Genomic DNA, 19,325 nt, shown 5'->3' with positions numbered 1-19,325 from the left:
AAGTTTAATTTGTGAAGTGGAAAAGATGATAGGGATTATGTATTCTTACTTGTTTCATTTTACAGATGAAGAAACTGATGCCCCAATTTGTGACTCACTTCTCAAAGCTGATGAAGCAAGATAGATTAGACTAGAACTAACCTAGATCTTTTGTCCTCCTGGTGACTCATAATGCCAGATTTGTTCCATTGATTCCATGACAGAGACAAGTAAAAGCTACTTAACACTATGCTTTTGAGATAATCCTTGATAATCCTTGATAATGGATAGTAATTTAAAGATTCAACCATCATAAACTACATTTTCAGCATTGGTATTGGTTTTGCCTGTTTTTAGAAGGAAGCTAGCATTTTTAAAATTATGTATGTGAACCAGACAATACATAGTAAACTTATATAGTAGAGTCATTGCAAATTAATGGGTTATCAGTTTTTTAGATGAGGATAGTAAGGTCCAAGAGAAATCCACATGCATAGTAAATAAGAGAATGAAAGAGTTGGAAGCAGAACCTAAGGTCTTCTCAACTTCAAAGAACCTTCCATGTTTTAAAAAAACAAATGGAAGAAAATAGATTGACTTAATATTACACCCATTATAATACTGTATAGTATGAATTGACAAGTGCTTAGAAATTTCTTTTTGAATATTATGGTGCCCATTGGGCATACAATCCCATTGTAATTTTCTTAGTTCACATGTACATTGCTGATTTAGAAAAGAGCTTAAAAGTAAATTTGGGATCATTGATATTACCTTATCCATGTGTTTCAGTTTTCATTTCATGTTTAGGTAGAACTATGCAAAAATTTGGAATGATATGAGTAATTAAAAAAAACAAATTTGGGGCATCAGGTTCTTTTTTTTTCCATTTTATTGTTAGGGGTATACTCAGAAATCTTACAGTCATATAAGAATGTTCAGCGAAATTTTTAAAACCATTATTTGTACCAATAAACAGGCACTCAAATATTGAGTCTGTGCTGTTAATTACCTAATTTTTTTCTTCTGTTTCTACTGCTATTTTATCTTCTCTTTTAGAAAATTGTTACTATATACTTATAGGAATTCTGTGTATCTCATTTCTTAGTTTGGATCTTAATTCTCATTATCCCAATTGAGAGATTATCCAAGGCCTTAATTATTCTGATTTCTCCTTCCCTATTTTATAAATTTTTATATGATCTTTATCATTTTCAGTATAATCTTACAAAGGAAAGAAAAATAATTTTCTGTGTTCCTTAAACGCAGAGACATCAAAGCAGGAAATATCCTTCTGACACCAGGAGGCCAGGTGAAACTTGCTGACTTTGGATTTGCTTCCATGGCCTCTTCTGCCAAGTCTTTTGTGGGAACGCCACATTGGTAAGCATAGTCCCATCTGGTATTGATCCTCATAATTGGAATAGGCAGTGTGTGGTTGTACTTTTATCAGGTGCTTTATGGTTCTCTTGGAAATACAGTGCTGCTTTAGCTATTACTCTAAGCACTGTAGTTTCAGATACAGGTTTGGAGTGCTGCCCTTGTATCTCCTACTGTATCATTTGTCCCCCCTACGGTTCTTTCCTGTTATCATCTACATCATGTATTGGGGGTAGGAGTGAAAAAATTTAAATCTTTAAGAAGGGAGAAGATAGAAATGCTAAGTGGAAATTTTCTTTAGATTTATACTTACTGTGTGTCAGTATCTTCTGAGTAAGAGTACCTGAAGACTGGTAGCTGATTAGGAACTTTTTGTTTTCATTTTTTATTGTGGAGAATTTCAAGTATACAGGGAAATAGACAAAAATATAACAAAGGCTCACACAGCAGTCAGCTCAGCCTAACAGCACTACCCCAGGGCCTGGCTGCCCTGTGTACTTGACCTTCTTGCCCTCCCTCCCACCTCCACTTATCTGAAGCAACTTCTAGACATCATCTAATTTTATTCATAAATAATTCCATATTAATGTCAGCAAGTCTGAAGGGAATAATTTTCCACATCTTCAACTTCCATAGATGTCCTCTCTCCGTATATGTTGAGAAGTGTCTAAGGTCTACTGCATCTTCTTTTCCACCTACCTTTCAAATCTCCCAACTCCCAGTTTGTTAAAGAAAGGCTTCTCACCCATCCTGAAGAGTAGAGTGATGCATTGTTCTGAGAATTAAAAGCCTCAAACCATCACCAGAGGGACAATCTGAGAACATGTAACATCTAGAATATATGGCATCAGAAATATTGAAGATTTAGGACACCAAGTTTTGGCAATGGGCCTTCTGCCTTCCCAGTCATTCTCTTCAGTTCCTTTTACTCCTTGCTCTTTCTTTTCCCCAATTATCTTTCCTCCCAGCTTCTTTTCTAGTGAATCACAAATTATCTCATTTATAACTGGGACAATTGTTGTGAGGACACATTAACATGTTATTTACAATGAGAAATGAAGTTTGGCATTTCCTGCCAGAAAATAATTCTGATTTGAATGGTTCATATGACCGTGCAGACTGGGTTTGCTAATTAGGTTATTACACAGCAGTGTTTTTAATGAATTGAATGAGCAGGGTCCTCAGCTACAAGTTGTAAATATCTGTAAAGCACATTTACATATGTGTGCATTATATCCTTTGCAACTATTAAGTTTATAAAATTTAGATACCAACTCAAAAATGTACAAGCAGATACATTTTTTAAATAAATTCATTGGAAGTAAGAAAATAAAAAGTTTGGAGACCACTGTTTTGTATGACCAAAAACTTCTTATGTAGAAGCCTAGTTTAGATAGAATCCTCTTCCCCTGTATAAAAAAAGGGTTCTTTGGACAAATAATGCTTCTTAATGGTCACCCTCTTTACAAGTCAGTGATCAATATTAGATACTAGAAAGGAGCTAGAAAGTTGTGCATTAAGAACAAAACTACCTTTTTAACTTTGTTGAACTTAGTGACTCCCCAAGCTTACTGCAACATCTTAACACATTAGAAGCCCTATATTATAAGCAATTGAAATTTGTATATGGTATATTAGGAACACAGCATTATGTACATATTTACATATTTTTACACACAGGAACTCACATACGCCTGGTGACAATCTTATTAAGCAGTCAGAAACTGCTAATGTTTGTGCTTAAGAAGTAGAAAGGAAGTATAAGGTAAAGCACCAGTGAGAACATTAGAGTCTAGCTAAGGATGCAAATTAAGAGTTTCATTTTGTAGCCAAGACCCCTCCAAAGTTAATAATTGTATGATTTATTTAGTTATGAGTGGCTGTCCTAGCCACTTTTATCACAGAACACTACTCCTATTTGCAAAAAAGACTGACAAACTGCTTATTCATTGTTGCTTATTGTGGCAGATATTTTCTCAGCTAAATGTAGTGAGTTTGTTTACTTCAAGAAAACAAGTGCCAGTGATAAAAATTTAGACTTTTGTAATAAGATGCTGAAACCAAAATGTTTGAGAACTGCTGGCATTAAGGATATACAATATTACAATCTGCAAACTTGAATTGATGCAGAATGCAACCCTGCTCTGGGGAGTCTTTCCTCGAGGATGCTGGTATGTGATCATGACAAATGGTGAGAATAAGTCTAACACTGTATATGCAACAGTAAATATTTACCTCACAACCTGTAATGCATTTATTTCTTATAAGAATTCTTATGTCCAGACATGTCATCTGGAATTCACACAGGTATTCTCCATGTGGATGGTCATTACATTTTTAAAGAATAGTATACTTTTCTTTTCTTTTATAACTTTAAGTAACATTTTATGTTTTAGGATGGCCCCAGAAATAATTTTAGGCAGGAATGAAGAACAATATGATAGCAAAGTAGATGTATGGTCTCTGGGGATAACATGTATTGAAATAGGTAAGCATCGCTCTTTATTACTGTGTAGTAAGTTTTGATCAATGTTTCACCTCAATTTCTGTACCAAAGTACAGTTTTTCATTTTTATGTCAGTGTTTAAGGGGAGCAATAAATCTATCAAGGTTGTCACTTTGGTTATTTGGCAATTTGTATATATATGTTAGTTTAGGTATATTATATTTGCTGTATTAAATTAGGTCTAAAATAGTTTCTACTGTGGTATTAATTTTGAGGTATCTGTATCTAAAATTTAATGAGTATTTGTTAAACACCTAGAATATGTCTATGGTTATACATTTACGATCTATGAAGGGTCTCTAAAGCATTCATGAATGCTTTAGAGTAGTAGTACCACTACTAAAGTTACTTAATACTTCATGTTAGGTATGAGGATTAGGTTATCAGCTTGCATACCTTAGTGTACAATTTAATTTTTTTTATTTTGGTATCATTACTCTACAATTACATGAAGAACATTATGTTTACTAGGCTCCCCCCTTCACCAAGTCCCCCCACACACCCCTTCACAATCACTGTCCATCACCGCAGTAAGATGCTGTAAAATCACTACTTGTCTGCTCTGTGTTGCACAGCCCTCCCCGTGCCCCCACACACTCTACATGCTAATCGTAATGCCTCCTTTCCTTTTCCCCGCCCTTATCTCTCCCTTCCCTCCCATCCTCCCCAGTTCCTTTCCCTTTGGTAACTATTAGTCCATTCTTGGGTTCTGTGATTCTGCTGCTCTTTTGCTCCTTCAGTTTTCCTTTGTTCTTATATTCTGGAGATGCGTGAAATCATTTGGTACTTGTCTTTCTCCACCTGGCTTATTTCACTGAGCATAATTCCCTCTACCTCCATCCATGTAGTTGCAAATGGTAGAATTTGTTTTTTCCTTATGGCTGAGTAATATTCCATTGTGTATATGTACCACATCTTCTTTATCCATTCATCTACTGATGGACATTTAGGTTACTTCCATATCTTGGCTATTGTAAATAGTGCAGTGATAAACATAGGGGTGCAGCTGTCTTTTTCAAACTGGAGTGCTGCATTCTTAGGGTAAATTCCTAGAAGTGAAATTCCTGGGTCAAATGGTATTTCTATTTTGAGCATTTTGAGGCACCTCCATACTGCTTTCCACAATGGTTGAACTAATTTACATTCCCACCAGCAGTATAGGAGGGTTCTTCTTTCCCCACAACCTCGCCAACATCTGTTGTTGTTTGTCTTTTCGATGATGGTGATCCTTACTGGTGTGAGGTGATATCTCATTGTGGTTTTAATTTGCATTTCTCTGATGACAAGTGATGTGGAGCTTCTTTTCATGTGTCTTTGGGCCATCTGAATTTCTTCTTTAGAGAACTGTCTATTCAGCTCCTCTGCCCATTTTTAATTGGATTATTTGCTTTTTCTTTGTTGAGGTGTGTGAGCTCTTTATATATTTTGCATGTCAACCCTTTATTGGATCTGTCATTTTCGAATATATTCTCCCATACTGTAGGGTGCCTTTTTGTTCTATTGATAGTGTCCTTTACTGTACAGAAGCTTCTCAGCTTGATATAGTCCCATTTGTTCATTTTTGCATTTGTTTCCCTTGCCCGGGGAGATATGTTCAAGAAGAGGTCACTCATGTTTATGTCTAAGAGATTTTTGCCTATGTTTTTTTCTAGAGTTTTATGGTTTCATGACTTACATTCAAGTCTTTGATCCATTTCAAATTTACTTTTGTGTGTGGGGTTAGACAGTGATCCAGCTTCATTCTCTTACATGTAGCTGTCCAGTTTTGCGAGAACCATCTTTTGAAAATACTGTCATTTCCCCATTGTATGTCCATGGCCCCTTTATCGAATATTAGTTGACCATATATGTTTGGGTTAATGTTTGGAGTCTCTATTCTGTTCCATTGGTCTGTGGCTCTGTTCTTGTGCCAGTACCAAATTGTCTTGATTACTGTGTCTATGTAGTAGAGCTTGAAGTTGGGGAGTGAGATCCCCCCTACTTTATTCTTCCTTCTCAGGATTGCTTTGGCTATTCAGGGTCTTTGGTGTTTCCATATGTATTTTTGAACTATTTGTTCCAGTTTATTGAAGAATGCTGTTGGTAATTTAATAGGGATTGCATCGAATCTGTATATTGCTTTGGCCAGGATGGCCATTTGACGATATTAATTCTTCCTAGCCAAGAGCATGGGATGAGTTTCCATTTGTTAGTGACCTCTTTAATTTCTCTTAAGAGTGTCTTGTAGTTTTCAGGGTACAGGTCTTTCACTTCCTTGGTTAGGTTTATTCCTAGGTATTTTATTCTTTTTGATGCTACTGTGAATGGAATTGTCTTCCTGATTTCTCTTTCTATTAGTTTATTGTTAGTGTATAGGAAAGCCACAGATTTCTATGTGCTAATTTTGTATCCTGCAACTTTGCTGAATTCCGATATTAGCTCTAGTAGTTGCGGAGTGGAGTCTTTAGGGTTTTTTATGTGCAATATCATGTCATCTGCAAATAGTGACAGTTTAACTTCTTCTTTACCAATATGGATTCCTTGTATTTCTTTCTTTTGTCTAATTGCCATGGCTAGGATCTCCAGTACTATGTTGAATAACAGTGGGGATAGTGGGCATCCCTGTCTTGTTCCCGATATCAGAGGGAAAGCTTTCAGCTTCTCGCTGTTCAGTATGATGTTGGCTGTGGGTTTATCATATATGGCCTTTATTATGTTGAGGTACCTGCCCTCTATACCCATTTTGTTGAGAGTTTTTATCGTGAATGGATGATGAATTTTATCGAATGTTTTTCAGCATCTATGGAGATGATCGTGTGGATTTTGTCTTTCTTTTTGTTGATGTGGTGGATGATGTTGATGGATTTTCGAGTGTTGTACCATTCTTGCATCCCTGGGATGAATCCCATTTGGTCATGGTGTACGATCCTTTTGATTTATTTTTGATTTTGGTTTGCTAATATTTTGTTGAGTATTTTTGCATCTATGTTCATCAGGGATATTGGTCTGTAGTTTTCTTTTTTGATGGGGTCTTTGCCTGGTGTTGGTATTAGGGTGATGTTGGCTTCATAGAATGAGTTTGGGAGTATTCCCTCTTCCATTTTTTGGAAAACTTTAAGGAGAATGGGTATTATGGCTTCTGTGAATGTCTGATAAAATTCCGAGGTAAATCCATCTAGCCCAGGGGTTTTGTTCTTTGGTAGTTTTTTGATTACCACTTCAATTTCGTTGCTGGTAATTGGTCTGTTTAGATTTTCTGTTTCTTTCTGGGTGAGTCTTGAGGGTTGTATTTTTCTAGGAAGTTGTCCATTTCTCCTAGGTTTCCCAGCTTGTTAGCATATAGGTTTTCATAATACTCTCTAATAATTCTTTGTATTTCTGTGGGGACTGTCATGATTTTTCCTTTCTCGTTTCTGATTCTCTTGATGTGTGTTGACTCTCTTTTCCTCTTAATAAGTCTGGCTAGAGGCTTATCTATTTTGTTTATTTCCTCGAAGAACCAGCTTTTGGTTTCATTGATTTTTGCTATTGTTTTATTCTTCTCAATTTTATTTATTTATTCTCTGATCTTCATTATGTCCCTCCTTCTGCTGACCTTAGGCCTCTTTTGTTCTTCTTTTTCCAATTTCGATATTTGTGACCTTAGACTATTCATTTGTGATTGTTCTTCCTTCTTTAAATATGCCTGGATTGCTATATACTTCCCTCTTAAGACTGCTTTTGCTGTATCCCACAGTAGTTGGGGCTTTGTGTCGTTGTTGTCGTTTGTTTCCATAAATTGCTGGATCTCCATTTTGATTTGGTCATTTATCCATTGATTATTTAGGACCATGTTGTTAAGCCTCAATGTGTTTGTGGGCCTTTTTGCTTTCTGTGTACAGTTTATTTCTAATTTTATGCCTTTGTGGTCTGAAAAGTTGGTTGGTAGGATTTCAATCTTTTGGAATTTACTGAGGCTCTTTTTGTGGCCTAGTATGTGGTCTATTCTGGAGAATGTTCCATGTGCACTTGAGAAGAATGTGTATCCTGTTGTTTTTGGATGTAGAGTTCTGTAGATGTCTATTAGGTCCATCTGTTCTAGTGTGTTGTTCAGTGCCTCTGTGTCCTTATTTATTTTCTGTCTGGTGGATCTGTCCTTTGGAGTGAGTGCTGTTTTGAAGTCTCCCAGAATGAATGCATTGCATTCTATTTCCTCCTTTAATTCTGTTAGTATTTGTTTCACATATGTTTGTGCTCCTATATTGGGTGCATATACCATTTATAATGGTTATATCCTCTTGTTGGACTGAGCCCTTTATCATTATGTGATGTCCTTCTTTATCTTTTGTTACTTTCTTTATTTTGAAGTCTATTTTGTCTGATACTAGTATGGCAACACCTGCTTTTTTCTCTCTTTTTCCATCCCTTGACTTTAAGTCTGTGCATGTCTTTGGGTTTGAGGTGAGTCTCTTGTAAGCAGCATATGGATGGATCTTGCTTTTTTATCCATTCAATTACTCTGTGTGTTTTGATTGGTGCATTCAGACCATTTACATTTAGGGTGATTATTGAAAGGTATGTACTTATTGCCATTGCATGCTTTAAGTTTGTGGTTACCAAAGGTTCAAGGTTAGCTTCTTTACTATCTTACTGTCTAACTTAACTCACTTATTGAGCTCTTATAAACACGGTCTGATGATTCTTTATTTCTCTCCCTTCTTATTCCTCCTCCTCCCTTCTTCATATGTTGGGTGTTTTGTTCTGTGCTCTTTTTAGGAGTGCTCCCATCTAGAGCAGTCCATGTAAGATGCCCTGTAGAGGTGGTTTGTGGGAGGCAAATTCCCTCAACTTTTGCTTCAATGGGAATTGTTTAATCCCTCCTTCATGTTTAAATGATAATCGTGCTGGATACAGTAATCTTGGTTCGAGGCCCTTCTGTTTCATTGCATTAAATATATCATGCCATTCTCTTCTGGCCTGTAGGGTTTCTGTTGAGAAGTCTGATGATAGCCTGATGGGTTTTCCTTTGTAGGTGGCCTTTTTTTCTCTCTGGCTGCCTTTACTTTGTCCTTGTCTTTGATCTTTGCCATTTTAATTATTATGTGTCTTGGTGTTGCCCTTCTTGTATCCCTTGTCATGGGAGTTCTGTGTACCTCTGTGGTCTGAGAGGCCATTTTCTCCCCTAGTTTGGGGAAGTTTTCAGCAATTATTTCATCAAAGACACTTTCTATCCCTTTTTCTCTCTCTTCTTCTTCTGGTACCCCTATAATGTGGATATTGTTCCGTTTCGATTGGTCACTCAGTTCTCTTAAAATTCTTTCATTCCTGGAGATCCTTTTCTCTCTCTCTGCATCAGCTTCTCTGCGTTCCTGTTCTCTGTTTTCTAGTCCATTAATGGTCTCTTGATTCTTGTCCATTCTCTTTTGAAGTCCTTCCAGAGCTTGTTTTATTTTTGTATTCTCCCTCCTTAGTTCCATCAGCATGGTTATGACTTTTGTTTTGAATTCTTTTTCAGGAAGACTGGTTAAATCTGTCTCCCCAGGTTCCTTTTCAGGGGAAGATGTTGCAGATGTCAAAACTGTCTGGGTTAGTCTTGTCTGGATCAAATTTTTTTGCCTTCTTCTGTTGATAGGTGCAGTGGTGAGCTATTGGCTTTCTGTCACCTGGGAGAGCTAAGGCTTTCCACTTGCTCCTGGCCTCTTTACTGGGACAACTGCGACCCCTAGTGGCTTATGTTGGGTAGCTGTGTATAGACTGGGTCTCTATGTCTTGCCCGGCTGGTATGGAGGAAGCTCCCTTGCTGTGGGAGTGGCCAGCCTCAGGCTGCTGCTATGCTCTGGTGGGGCCCCAGAGGGGTAATGGACGGGGAGCTGTTTGGCTGTTTACCTCTGTGAGGGGTCTCAGAGCTGTTGCCCAGGGGGTTAGTGTGCCCAGAGTTCCCTGGAATTTCCAGCTGCTATACTGTGACCCAGGATGCTTCCATCCAGCTGTGGCATCCCTGTCCCTTTAAGACTTTCAAAAAGCACTCGCTTTTCTTTGTCACAGGGGCACCGGCTTCGAGACCCACTCACAGATCTTGCTGTCCTGTTTCCCTAGTTTCTAGCACTCCACGCATGCACTGTGTCTGCGCTCTGGTACGGATGGCTAGGGCTGGGTGTTCAGCAGTCCTGGGCTCCCTCTCCCTCTCCGCTCCTACTCATCTCCTCCTGCCAGGAGCTGGGGTGAGGGGCACTCGGGTCCCACCAGGCCGGGACTTGTATCTTACCCCTTTCACCAGGCCCTGGGTTCTCGAGGGTGTGGATGTAGTCTGGCTGTTGTCCTGTGTCTTCTGGTCTCTCTTTTAGGATTAGTTGTATTTGTTATATTTTCAAAAACATATATGTTTTTTGGAGGAGATTCCAACTGTCTTACTCATGCCGCCGTCTTCAAACTACTCATTCTTAAAGCTGTTGGGAGGACAGTATAAAATAGGCGTCCATGTCACCTGCTGAGCCATGGTAGCCCAGCGTGGCATGTCAGAGTCCTGTGAGGAGGGGAGTGAGTTTCCACAGACAGAATGCCTTGTATGTGGAAGCAGAACCTGTGCAGGGAGGGTGGCAGTCAAGTTTGGAGATTCAGAGTCCTGGTGGGGTAACCAAAGCATTCAGACCTGGAAGTAGCCCAGCATGGGGTGTCAGAGGCCACAGAGCACGTCCACATTTGGGGGTGGGTCACCTGACGCAGTGGCAGTGCCTGATTGAAAGGAAGGGGGCTTCCCTCCTGAGGGCTGATGAGGAGGGCCTCACTGCAGAAAGTGATCCAGATTAGATGGGGTGTCAGAAACTGAGTGGATGAAGTGGACATTCACACTGTAGACAGGCTTAGAATGGGGTTTGAAAACTTGATGGGGAAAAGGGGAAAGGGTGGTGGCCAAGATGGGGGAGACTGGCTATATACAGGGGTGAGTCATCAAATATATTAAGGATAATGAGAGTGAGGTTTCTTACTGTCCGAGAAGGGTGCTGCAAATAGTGGAAAGAGAAGGCTCGAATAAATAGTACTACAGCATTGGATTTGAGATATTGTAGTGAACTCAGTTGTTTTCAATAAACAACTAAAGATATTTAATGTGCAAGTATGAATACAAATATATGAGGGACATGTGTGTTCCCTTCTTTTATCCACTGACAGGATCTAAGAGAAGTGGCACGGGCAGTAGCAGTGAGTACACTGCCTGCCACAGCTCCTTGGTGCCGTGTCTACAGTAGGGAAAGCATAAGATGATCCTGGAACATCTTAGTGTGCCAGAGAGCAAGGAACTGAGCTGGGAATGATGGAGCCATGCCTGAAAGGCAGAAGTCGGCTTCAAAAGATTCTCAACTGCTCAAAAATGAAACAATTTCAACATCAAAATAAATGATAGTAGCAGGTTATAAATTATTAAGTGAAGAATCTAAATCTATACAATAAGAGAATAAAATGATCTTTATGCAAAACAGAATATTTATATAGACTCAAGTACCTTTTCACAAATACTTAATAATTACAAAGGAAAAAAGTGAAACTTCACCATGAAACCTTGTGGAATGGCCGTAAGTGATCAAAGTGAACACCATCAATGACAAGATGATCTGAAACCATGGACCTGTTCTATAGGATCATCATGGAATACACTGAGAAAAGCGTGACACTTGCTTCTGTAATATTCCTGCCAGAGATGTGGAAACTAAATTTAATAACAGCACAAAGCCAAACTGAGGGATATTTGAGAGTCAAAATTGTATACTTGTGAATTGTCAAGGTCATGACTTCAATTGTCACCTTAAGACTAGAAAAAGAAGGGCAAATTCAATCCACAGTAAACAGAACAAAGAGACCCAGAAAAGATCAAATCAGAAATCAATTAAATAGAAAATGAAAACAATGAGAAAATCAATGAGATCACAAATTAGTTCTTTGGGAAAATTAATGAAATTAATAAACCTCTGGCTAGATCAAACAGAAAGAAGACACAAACAACCAATATCAGGAATGACAGGGGACATGACTCCAGATTTTACACATATTGAAAGGATTATAGGGATATTTTATGAACAATTTTATGTAAGTTTAAAACTTAGAAAAAATGGACAATTTCCTTTAAGGATACAGATGATCGAAGGTCATTTTTACTACAAAGGACATTATTGGGACATTTGATTGAAACTACAGTGGAGCTTGAGGATTAGATAATAGTCATGTATTCATATTAATGGTCTGATTTAATGACTGTATTAGGTTCTCTTAGAATGTTCTTGTTTATTGGAAAAATACACTATTTAGAGATGTTGTGCATCAGGGCTGCAATTTCCTCTCTATTGACTCACTTAACTAAGTTCTCTGAACTCTACTTGCAACTTTTTTCCTAAGTTGGGGTTTATTTAAAAAAAAAAGACTAACAGTACTTCCATGCTCCTATATAACAGGCACATATTTAACAGGAAGTTTTCTTTCTTTTATAGCGGAAAGGGATCCTCCTTTATTTGCTATGAATGCAAAGCGTGCCTTATATCACATTACCAGAAATAACCCCCCTACACTACAGTCTAATGAATGGTGAGTATGGCTGAGAGATATATTGTTCAACATGGTAAAATTTAAATATACTTTTTCATAATGTTATCAAAATGATTTCATTTCAATTAGGTGAAGTGTATATAACCTGAAGAAATATTAAAATAGCTTTATTTTATCCTTACATCATGTTTATCCTTTATTATCTCTACCTTTCATAGCATGTATGTAACTCAGTTCAGAAATAAAAGATAGATGATACTACATGGGAGCAAAAAGTATGGCTTTTGTATAAAAAGTAATATATTTTTGTACCTTAGCGACACATAGAACCCTGAGCATGATTTAAACATTCATATTTTAAAACTGCAGTATATAAATTGCCACAACCTGTACAGATATTTAATTGGGGAATGGTTTATAATTGATATGATATAAAACATACATAAAAATGATTTGATAATTTATCAGAATTACCAGATAATTCATAATTTTTGGATGATTCTAATTGTTATTTATTATTCCGAATGTGCTTTGAGGTTGCATCTCCTAGTGCTTCTTTGATAATACTGTTATTCATGTAGTTTATTGAGAACAGATGGACAATTTTAGGAAAGAAGAATTTTTATCAGTGATAGAAAATTTTAATGAGAAAGTCTTCAGGTATATCTAGCATTTGAAAAATTCTAGGGGACTACCTACCGTACTTAACAAATACTTTAAAATTCACAAGTAAGATGCATAAATTAGCAATAATTTATTTTTTATCATTACATTATTAAGGCAAGTTCACAGGTCTTTGCTGCTTCTGTAGAGATGTTTTGAAGAAATCTTGGCACAGAGTTTATTATGGTACATCTGAATAATAAATACACGAAACACAGGCTGTCTACACTGGTTGATACTTTGGGGATTCAAAAAAGAATTCTTGTATAAAAGAATTAAATCTTATTTGAATATTGATGGAATATTTTTTACTTAGTGCCTTACTGAACTCTCATCAATAACACTATATAATAGTATGTTACAGAATTCTACTTTTTAAAAAAATTTTACTGTTTTCTGGAACTTTTGTCCATTTGCTCAAGGACACTAAATACTTAGGTATAAAAATTGTTATTTCCAAAACAAATAGCGTGATGTTCTGAAACACACTATATGGAAGATGATCCAAGAGTTAAGCAAGAAAGAGACGTGGCTAGAGAAAAGAAAAAAAATACTAAGAAGAATATTATATTAGATTTGAATGCAAAAAGGAAAATGATTGACTTCCCTAATTTACCACACGTAGAATGAGTTGTGATACTTAAGTATGTGAGAGCAGGATTTTAAAATAATGTGTGGAAATCTATCTTTCAAAAATGGTAAAGATTCATTAGTTGCTTTGCATAGCTTTTTATAGACTTACATGATGAAATATATAGTGTATTGTGTCTGCTTTTTTTTTATTATTTCTATTCTCCCTCCCACCCACAGGGACATGCCTTGATTTGTGGATGTGTTTTTAAAGGAAATAGAAATATGTTCACTTAATACTTTCCTTTACAATAGGTCCGGTTCTTTTCGCAACTTTGTAGAGTCTTGCCTCCAGAAAAACCCTAAAGATCGCCCTACATCAAAGACACTTTTAAAGGTCAGTTATACTCTGTTATGTACACCTAAGAAATTATTTTAAAGAATGTGTTTTATCCTTCTTTGATTCCGCATCAGTGTTAAGTATGCTGTGCTGGGTTTTGCTAAAATACTAATTTCATAATACCATTCTTTCTTGGAAATTTTCTTAGTTGCTAAGTTTTTCATTTGTTTTTCAAAATTAACTGCTTTTACCATGTCTGAATAGAATATATAGTTAAATATTCAATATAGTAATACTAAATGACTTAATTTTTATACGTGCAAGAATATATTCATGAGTTACAACTACAAATTTTAACTCATGTGAAACAATGTCATTTCAAAGGTGGCAAAGCATAGTTTAACTTTGGATTTAATTTTTGTATCTACCATACTTTATATATCAATCTGTCCTATATAAAGTAATATGAAAGGAAGAGAAATGATGTGTAATACATTTACATAAATACCTTGGGAGAAAAGAGATTTCAAAAGAACTGTTAAAAATGGATATCACATTTTTATTTCCTTTTGAGAAATATGTTTTTCTGACTTAGCAATGAAAATATTTTAAAAGTAATGTGAATTCTATTCATTTTTCAATAGGTTTGGTTATCTAATTTAAATAAATTATTAGTATATGCTTTCTGTTCTCAAAAATGTTTTCATTTAGAGGTTGACATCTTATTAATAGCAATAATAGTATTGTTCAATTTAATATAGTTCTTAAAACATCTAGATAAGGCATTAGTGAGTAGCAGTTCACTATCTTTTTGTGACCCTAAGGAATTTTGTGGATTTTTCACTAGAAAATTAGACTTTCAGCATGAATGTTTTAGAATTTCAAAGAAGTTCAGTTTATTCTCACCAACACGCAGTTCAATATGCAAGGATATTGAAAGGATCGTGTACATATTCAGTAGGGTTATTTGCAACTACAGTATGTAAAAGAGCAGTATAAAGTTTCAGTAACACTTAGGGAATTCTAGGCCCTAAGCACACTTACAGTCTCAAATGAAAGCCCAAAAACTAGGTATTCACAGTAGCAACAAAAGGTTTAGTACAGCTATGAATTTATGTAAGTGAAAAATAAGCAGGATCCATTTGTAGAAAACTATTAAATAACTTAGAATTACAAGATATATTATTTTCGGATAAAAAAGACCGAATATTATAAATAGTGCTACATACCAAGCTAAGGCTCAGGAAACGGAAGAATGTGACAGGCTTCTTACATTTGCCTAATGAAGGCAAAAGAAGCTCTTTTGGTAATAACCCAACCCACCAGGAATGGGTACTTGACCTTGGGTGATCCTAAACCTGCATATGTATTCATGTACCTGGTCCATTTTGTATATTGACATTATTGGAAGTGATAGGAAGAATCTGTCAAGTGCATCCTTTTCTTTGGCCTAATCACATTTCGGTTGCAGTCTGTCATAAGGAAAAAAAATAAAATGGAATAAAGTGACTTACTGTATGAAGCTATTTATCTCAGAATGAAAAATTGAAAATAATTATCCAGAATTAGAATAATGGTCATGTAATTTTGGCATGAACATTTGATGAAATAATCTGTAGGCATTATGAGTTGAAATAACATACTTATAGCAATAAAAGAGAATAATATATAGTTACAACTCTTCAGAGAAGAAATAAATTTGAGCTAATAAAGGAGATAAAAGTCTTAAAAGAATTCATGATCATCTCATGAACTCCAGTGTACAAGTCATCTTTCTGCAATCTGTGTGCTAACTACAAAACAAAATCTATACATGGAAAATTTCTGAGAAGAAATAAATATCCAAAAAATACCAAATGTAACAATGATAATCTTATAGTTCAATTTTCTTTCTACTTTTCTGTATTGGATAATGTTAAGCTTTATTAAATATTAATGGTAAAAATCACTAATACATAACATCTTTTAATCAACTGCTAGTGTTTTATGAAGTTTCATTTAAGCAACATAAAGAACCCATTATACCCAAGTAGTATGTTATGTAATTCACCATCAGTAAATACATTCCTGTTGAAATCTAATGTAATTCAGAACTGATAGTGTCTCCTCTATGAAACTAGTTCTAAGAATTTGTAAGCGTTTACTTAGGGCTCTATTTGGACTTAATTCTTAATGTTTACTTAGACACTGATTATTTCAACTCTGCCTTTTCATTTGGCCAACAAAGGTGTCATGTTCAAAGTTTTCATAAAAAGTACAGGGGAAGTTATGTAGGCACAGAGTGTATACATGTAAATTAAATTTTATAAATATAAGAGTAAAAAGCATAGCAGAATTAGATAACTATAGATTACATGCATTATCTATAATTATTTAGGATAGTAACTCTAGTGTCCAAGAAGGGATTCATTTGTTCTGAATGAAAAAATATATAGGTCTCAACCTGACTTTTGCCTTCTACTCTTAACCAGCACCCATTTCTTCTTCGGGAGCTCCCTACAACAGTGGTAACAGATCTCCTTCAAAGGGCAAAGGAAGAAAAAAAAAGAGTGCTGGACAAGCTGCGCAATCGAAAGACGAAGAAGGTCCTTTCCCAGGAGGCACATAAAGGGCCAGCAGCAGAAGCACCGGAAGAAAAGGTAATAACTTAGAAATGGCTCAAGTATTGGGGTCTCTTTATTGGCTTCTTTCCTTATGGAACTTCTCTTGCCAGGAATCTTTTATATCAGTGGTTTCCAGATTGTGTCTTCACAGTGATTCTCTAAGGTCCCAGGTGGAGAAAAAGGTTTTGCATTCTTTAAACCAACCTCTTGGTAGTGTACATTAGCATAGTAAAGCTCTGTGAAGTCTTTTCTTAGAGAAACCTGTTCAACTTTTATTTAATCTAGTCCCTCTCAAAATTCTGGTCTACTGAACACTTTTTTGCCTGATTGTCTGATGGCATGGGACACGCTTTTGGAAGTATTTGAAATTACAGGCTTTGGAAGTTGACAGTGCTCACAGAGAAGTCATTAGAATTACCAACCATTCTCCTTATCTTGTTTATTGTATAAACCTCTCCCCCAGTGCCTTTTGTGTAATGTTTGATAAATGTTTATTAAATTGGAAATTTCTTGCTTTTTTAAAAATAAGTAAGTAAATAAATAAAATAAACATGTGACTTAGCTAAATTTATCCTGGGGGGAAAAATTACCAAGCATTCTTATTCTGTTACTAAGAACACTTCATTCTTTTCAGTTGTGTATAGGGATTCATTCCTCTACAGGGTTCTAAAATACTCATTTTATAGGTGTGGAAAGTAATGCTCAGAGTGGTTAACTAACTTACTGTAGAAGCATATGGGTTCGGATTCATATATTACTCTTGAGACCAAGTTGTTTCCATGTTGCCATGTTTCCAAATTTGCAGTAGAAATGTTACAAAACTTCCTCAAAGGAAAATATAAAGCTTATGATTTGTGGAGCTATCTTTTTTAGTCTAAGTATTTTCTGTTTTCTTCTTTGCTCATGTCCCAATGCCAAAGCTTTGATTCTTTTTTATTGCTTTCTATTGAGAAAGATCCTTGCATTCTGAAAACAGGAGTAGTAGTTACTTTTCTTTTTAATAACACTACATAATTAATGAACTATAAAATAGAAGACTTTCTTACATACAGTTTTGGTATTTTTGTTATTGTTTTTTAGTTCTAACAGTAGTCACTAGAAAATTGGGGCTATTTTAGGTATATGAAATGCTTTAGTAAAGTGAAATTAATAAAATTCTGTCATTAAACATTAGAATAACAGCAACTTTTTAAGGCTGTGGATGTAAGAAAAGATCCTCCATATACCATGGGTCTGTATGTATCATTCTGCATATCTTAAAGAGGTTTGGTATGGTAAGACTATAATATTGGTGCCCAGATACCAAAGCCTGCTGGGTTTATTGGGAAGAACAGTCTTCCAATTATGATTAAATATATATGCAACTTTTAATTTTACATAAAAATAGATAGGAATTAATATTAAATTACTTAGTGGAAGAAGTTTAGGCTAAAGACTATATTTTCAGAAGAAAAGAAATATAAAAGGATTCAATAAAAAATAACTAAAAGGGATGTTTATAGGATTTTTAAAAAGGTTGGGGTTTGTTTTCACCATTGGAATCATTGAGAAATGAGCAGCATCTCTGTGTATACCCCATAAGATGTGTAGGAGAAATGGATTTCAAAGTAATGTCAAAAATTTTAGAGTAAAGACTACACTTTGGAAATAACTCTGATTAACTTTTTCACAGAGTTGGTTTGGCTTTTTGGTATTTACTCGTTGCTCACATTTTAATCTGTCAACTAACAACTGATAAACTTTCTGGTCTTGGCAAATACAAAGAATTTCTCAAAATAGACCACTAACATTCTGAAGACTGTGTGTGCCAAGCAGTGTGCTAGGTGCTAATAATCAAGAATTCAGGAGATAAAGATATTTGAATCTAATACTCTTTTCCCTCAGGACCAAGATCACGGTGTTGGACAGACAGGAGCAGTGCACAATATTGGAAGTCATCAGTCTGTTCCCCGTATGTCCAACAGGACCAGGAGTCAAAGCGGTAGGGTTAACATTCTTCAGGAAGCCTCGGATAACAAGGATGAGCTACACGTGATGGAGGGAATCAAAACAATTATGTCTAATAATTCTGCCATCCGTTCAAGACCTGTGAGTATTTGGATTTCAGTGAAAAAAATTTCAACTTTGCTAACTAGTTTTCCTAGTCTGGTTAGTTTAAGAGTTTGGGGTTTTTTTTTCCTTTGGTGTATCAGAAGTTTGAAACATAATTTAGGCAACTTATTTTAAAATGGCAAAAGGCCTTTTAATTCCCAGTTTAATGTCTGCATTTAGGAAACATGTTTTGAGAATGCAAAAAGAATATTTTTTAAGTCTTAGAATAAATAAATAAATACCATATAATGTATTATTTGAAGTTACTTAGATGAAAACGAAGGTATTTAAAAATAGTAAGTATACAACATAATATTAATGATAATGGTTGCCTTTGGGATGTGGAGAAAGGTTTAAGGTGGGTGATAATGAAAAGTGATTTTTGCATTTTCCATAATGTTTACATTTTAAAAATAAAACTGGGTGTAATTGTAGAAAATTACAACTTCTCAGTTTGGTAAATGTGGATGTTTTCTACTTTCACATGTAAGATTTTAAATTTTCTTGAAAACATTGGAAGGTCAGGTAACTCCTTTTCACAATTGATAGGAATGCTTCCTTTTTAACTTCACTGCTTTCAGTATTACCAAAAGTTAGTAGGCACAATAGCTAAAAGATGGAAACAACCCAAGTGTTCATCAACACATGAATGGATAAACAAACCATAGTGTATATTATATATTATATATATATATATAAA

The 19,325-nt window shown here is 35.6% G+C and overlaps 1 protein-coding gene across 12 annotated transcripts in view; it reads left to right on the top strand.

The window, feature by feature from the left end:
- LOC140847796 (serine/threonine-protein kinase TAO1-like) overlaps positions 1 to 19,325 on the top strand; it is a 324,214-nt gene that overhangs the window by 275,429 nt on the left and 29,460 nt on the right. For all 12 annotated transcript variants that reach the window (XM_073229150.1, XM_073229149.1, XM_073229148.1 and 9 more), the window contains 6 exons: positions 1,249 to 1,362; positions 3,756 to 3,847; positions 12,304 to 12,397; positions 13,907 to 13,988; positions 16,403 to 16,570; positions 18,419 to 18,622. In XM_073229150.1, coding sequence (XP_073085251.1) covers positions 1,249 to 1,362; positions 3,756 to 3,847; positions 12,304 to 12,397; positions 13,907 to 13,988; positions 16,403 to 16,570; positions 18,419 to 18,622 — 754 coding nt within the window. The remainder of the gene's footprint in view (positions 1 to 1,248; positions 1,363 to 3,755; positions 3,848 to 12,303; positions 12,398 to 13,906; positions 13,989 to 16,402; positions 16,571 to 18,418; positions 18,623 to 19,325) is intronic.

Source organism: Manis javanica, chromosome 2 (assembly GCF_040802235.1).
Source record: "Manis javanica isolate MJ-LG chromosome 2, MJ_LKY, whole genome shotgun sequence".
Taxonomy (NCBI): domain Eukaryota; kingdom Metazoa; phylum Chordata; class Mammalia; order Pholidota; family Manidae; genus Manis; species Manis javanica.
Note: the sequence above shows the minus strand (reverse complement) of the source record. Positions and strands in the feature narration are given on the sequence as shown.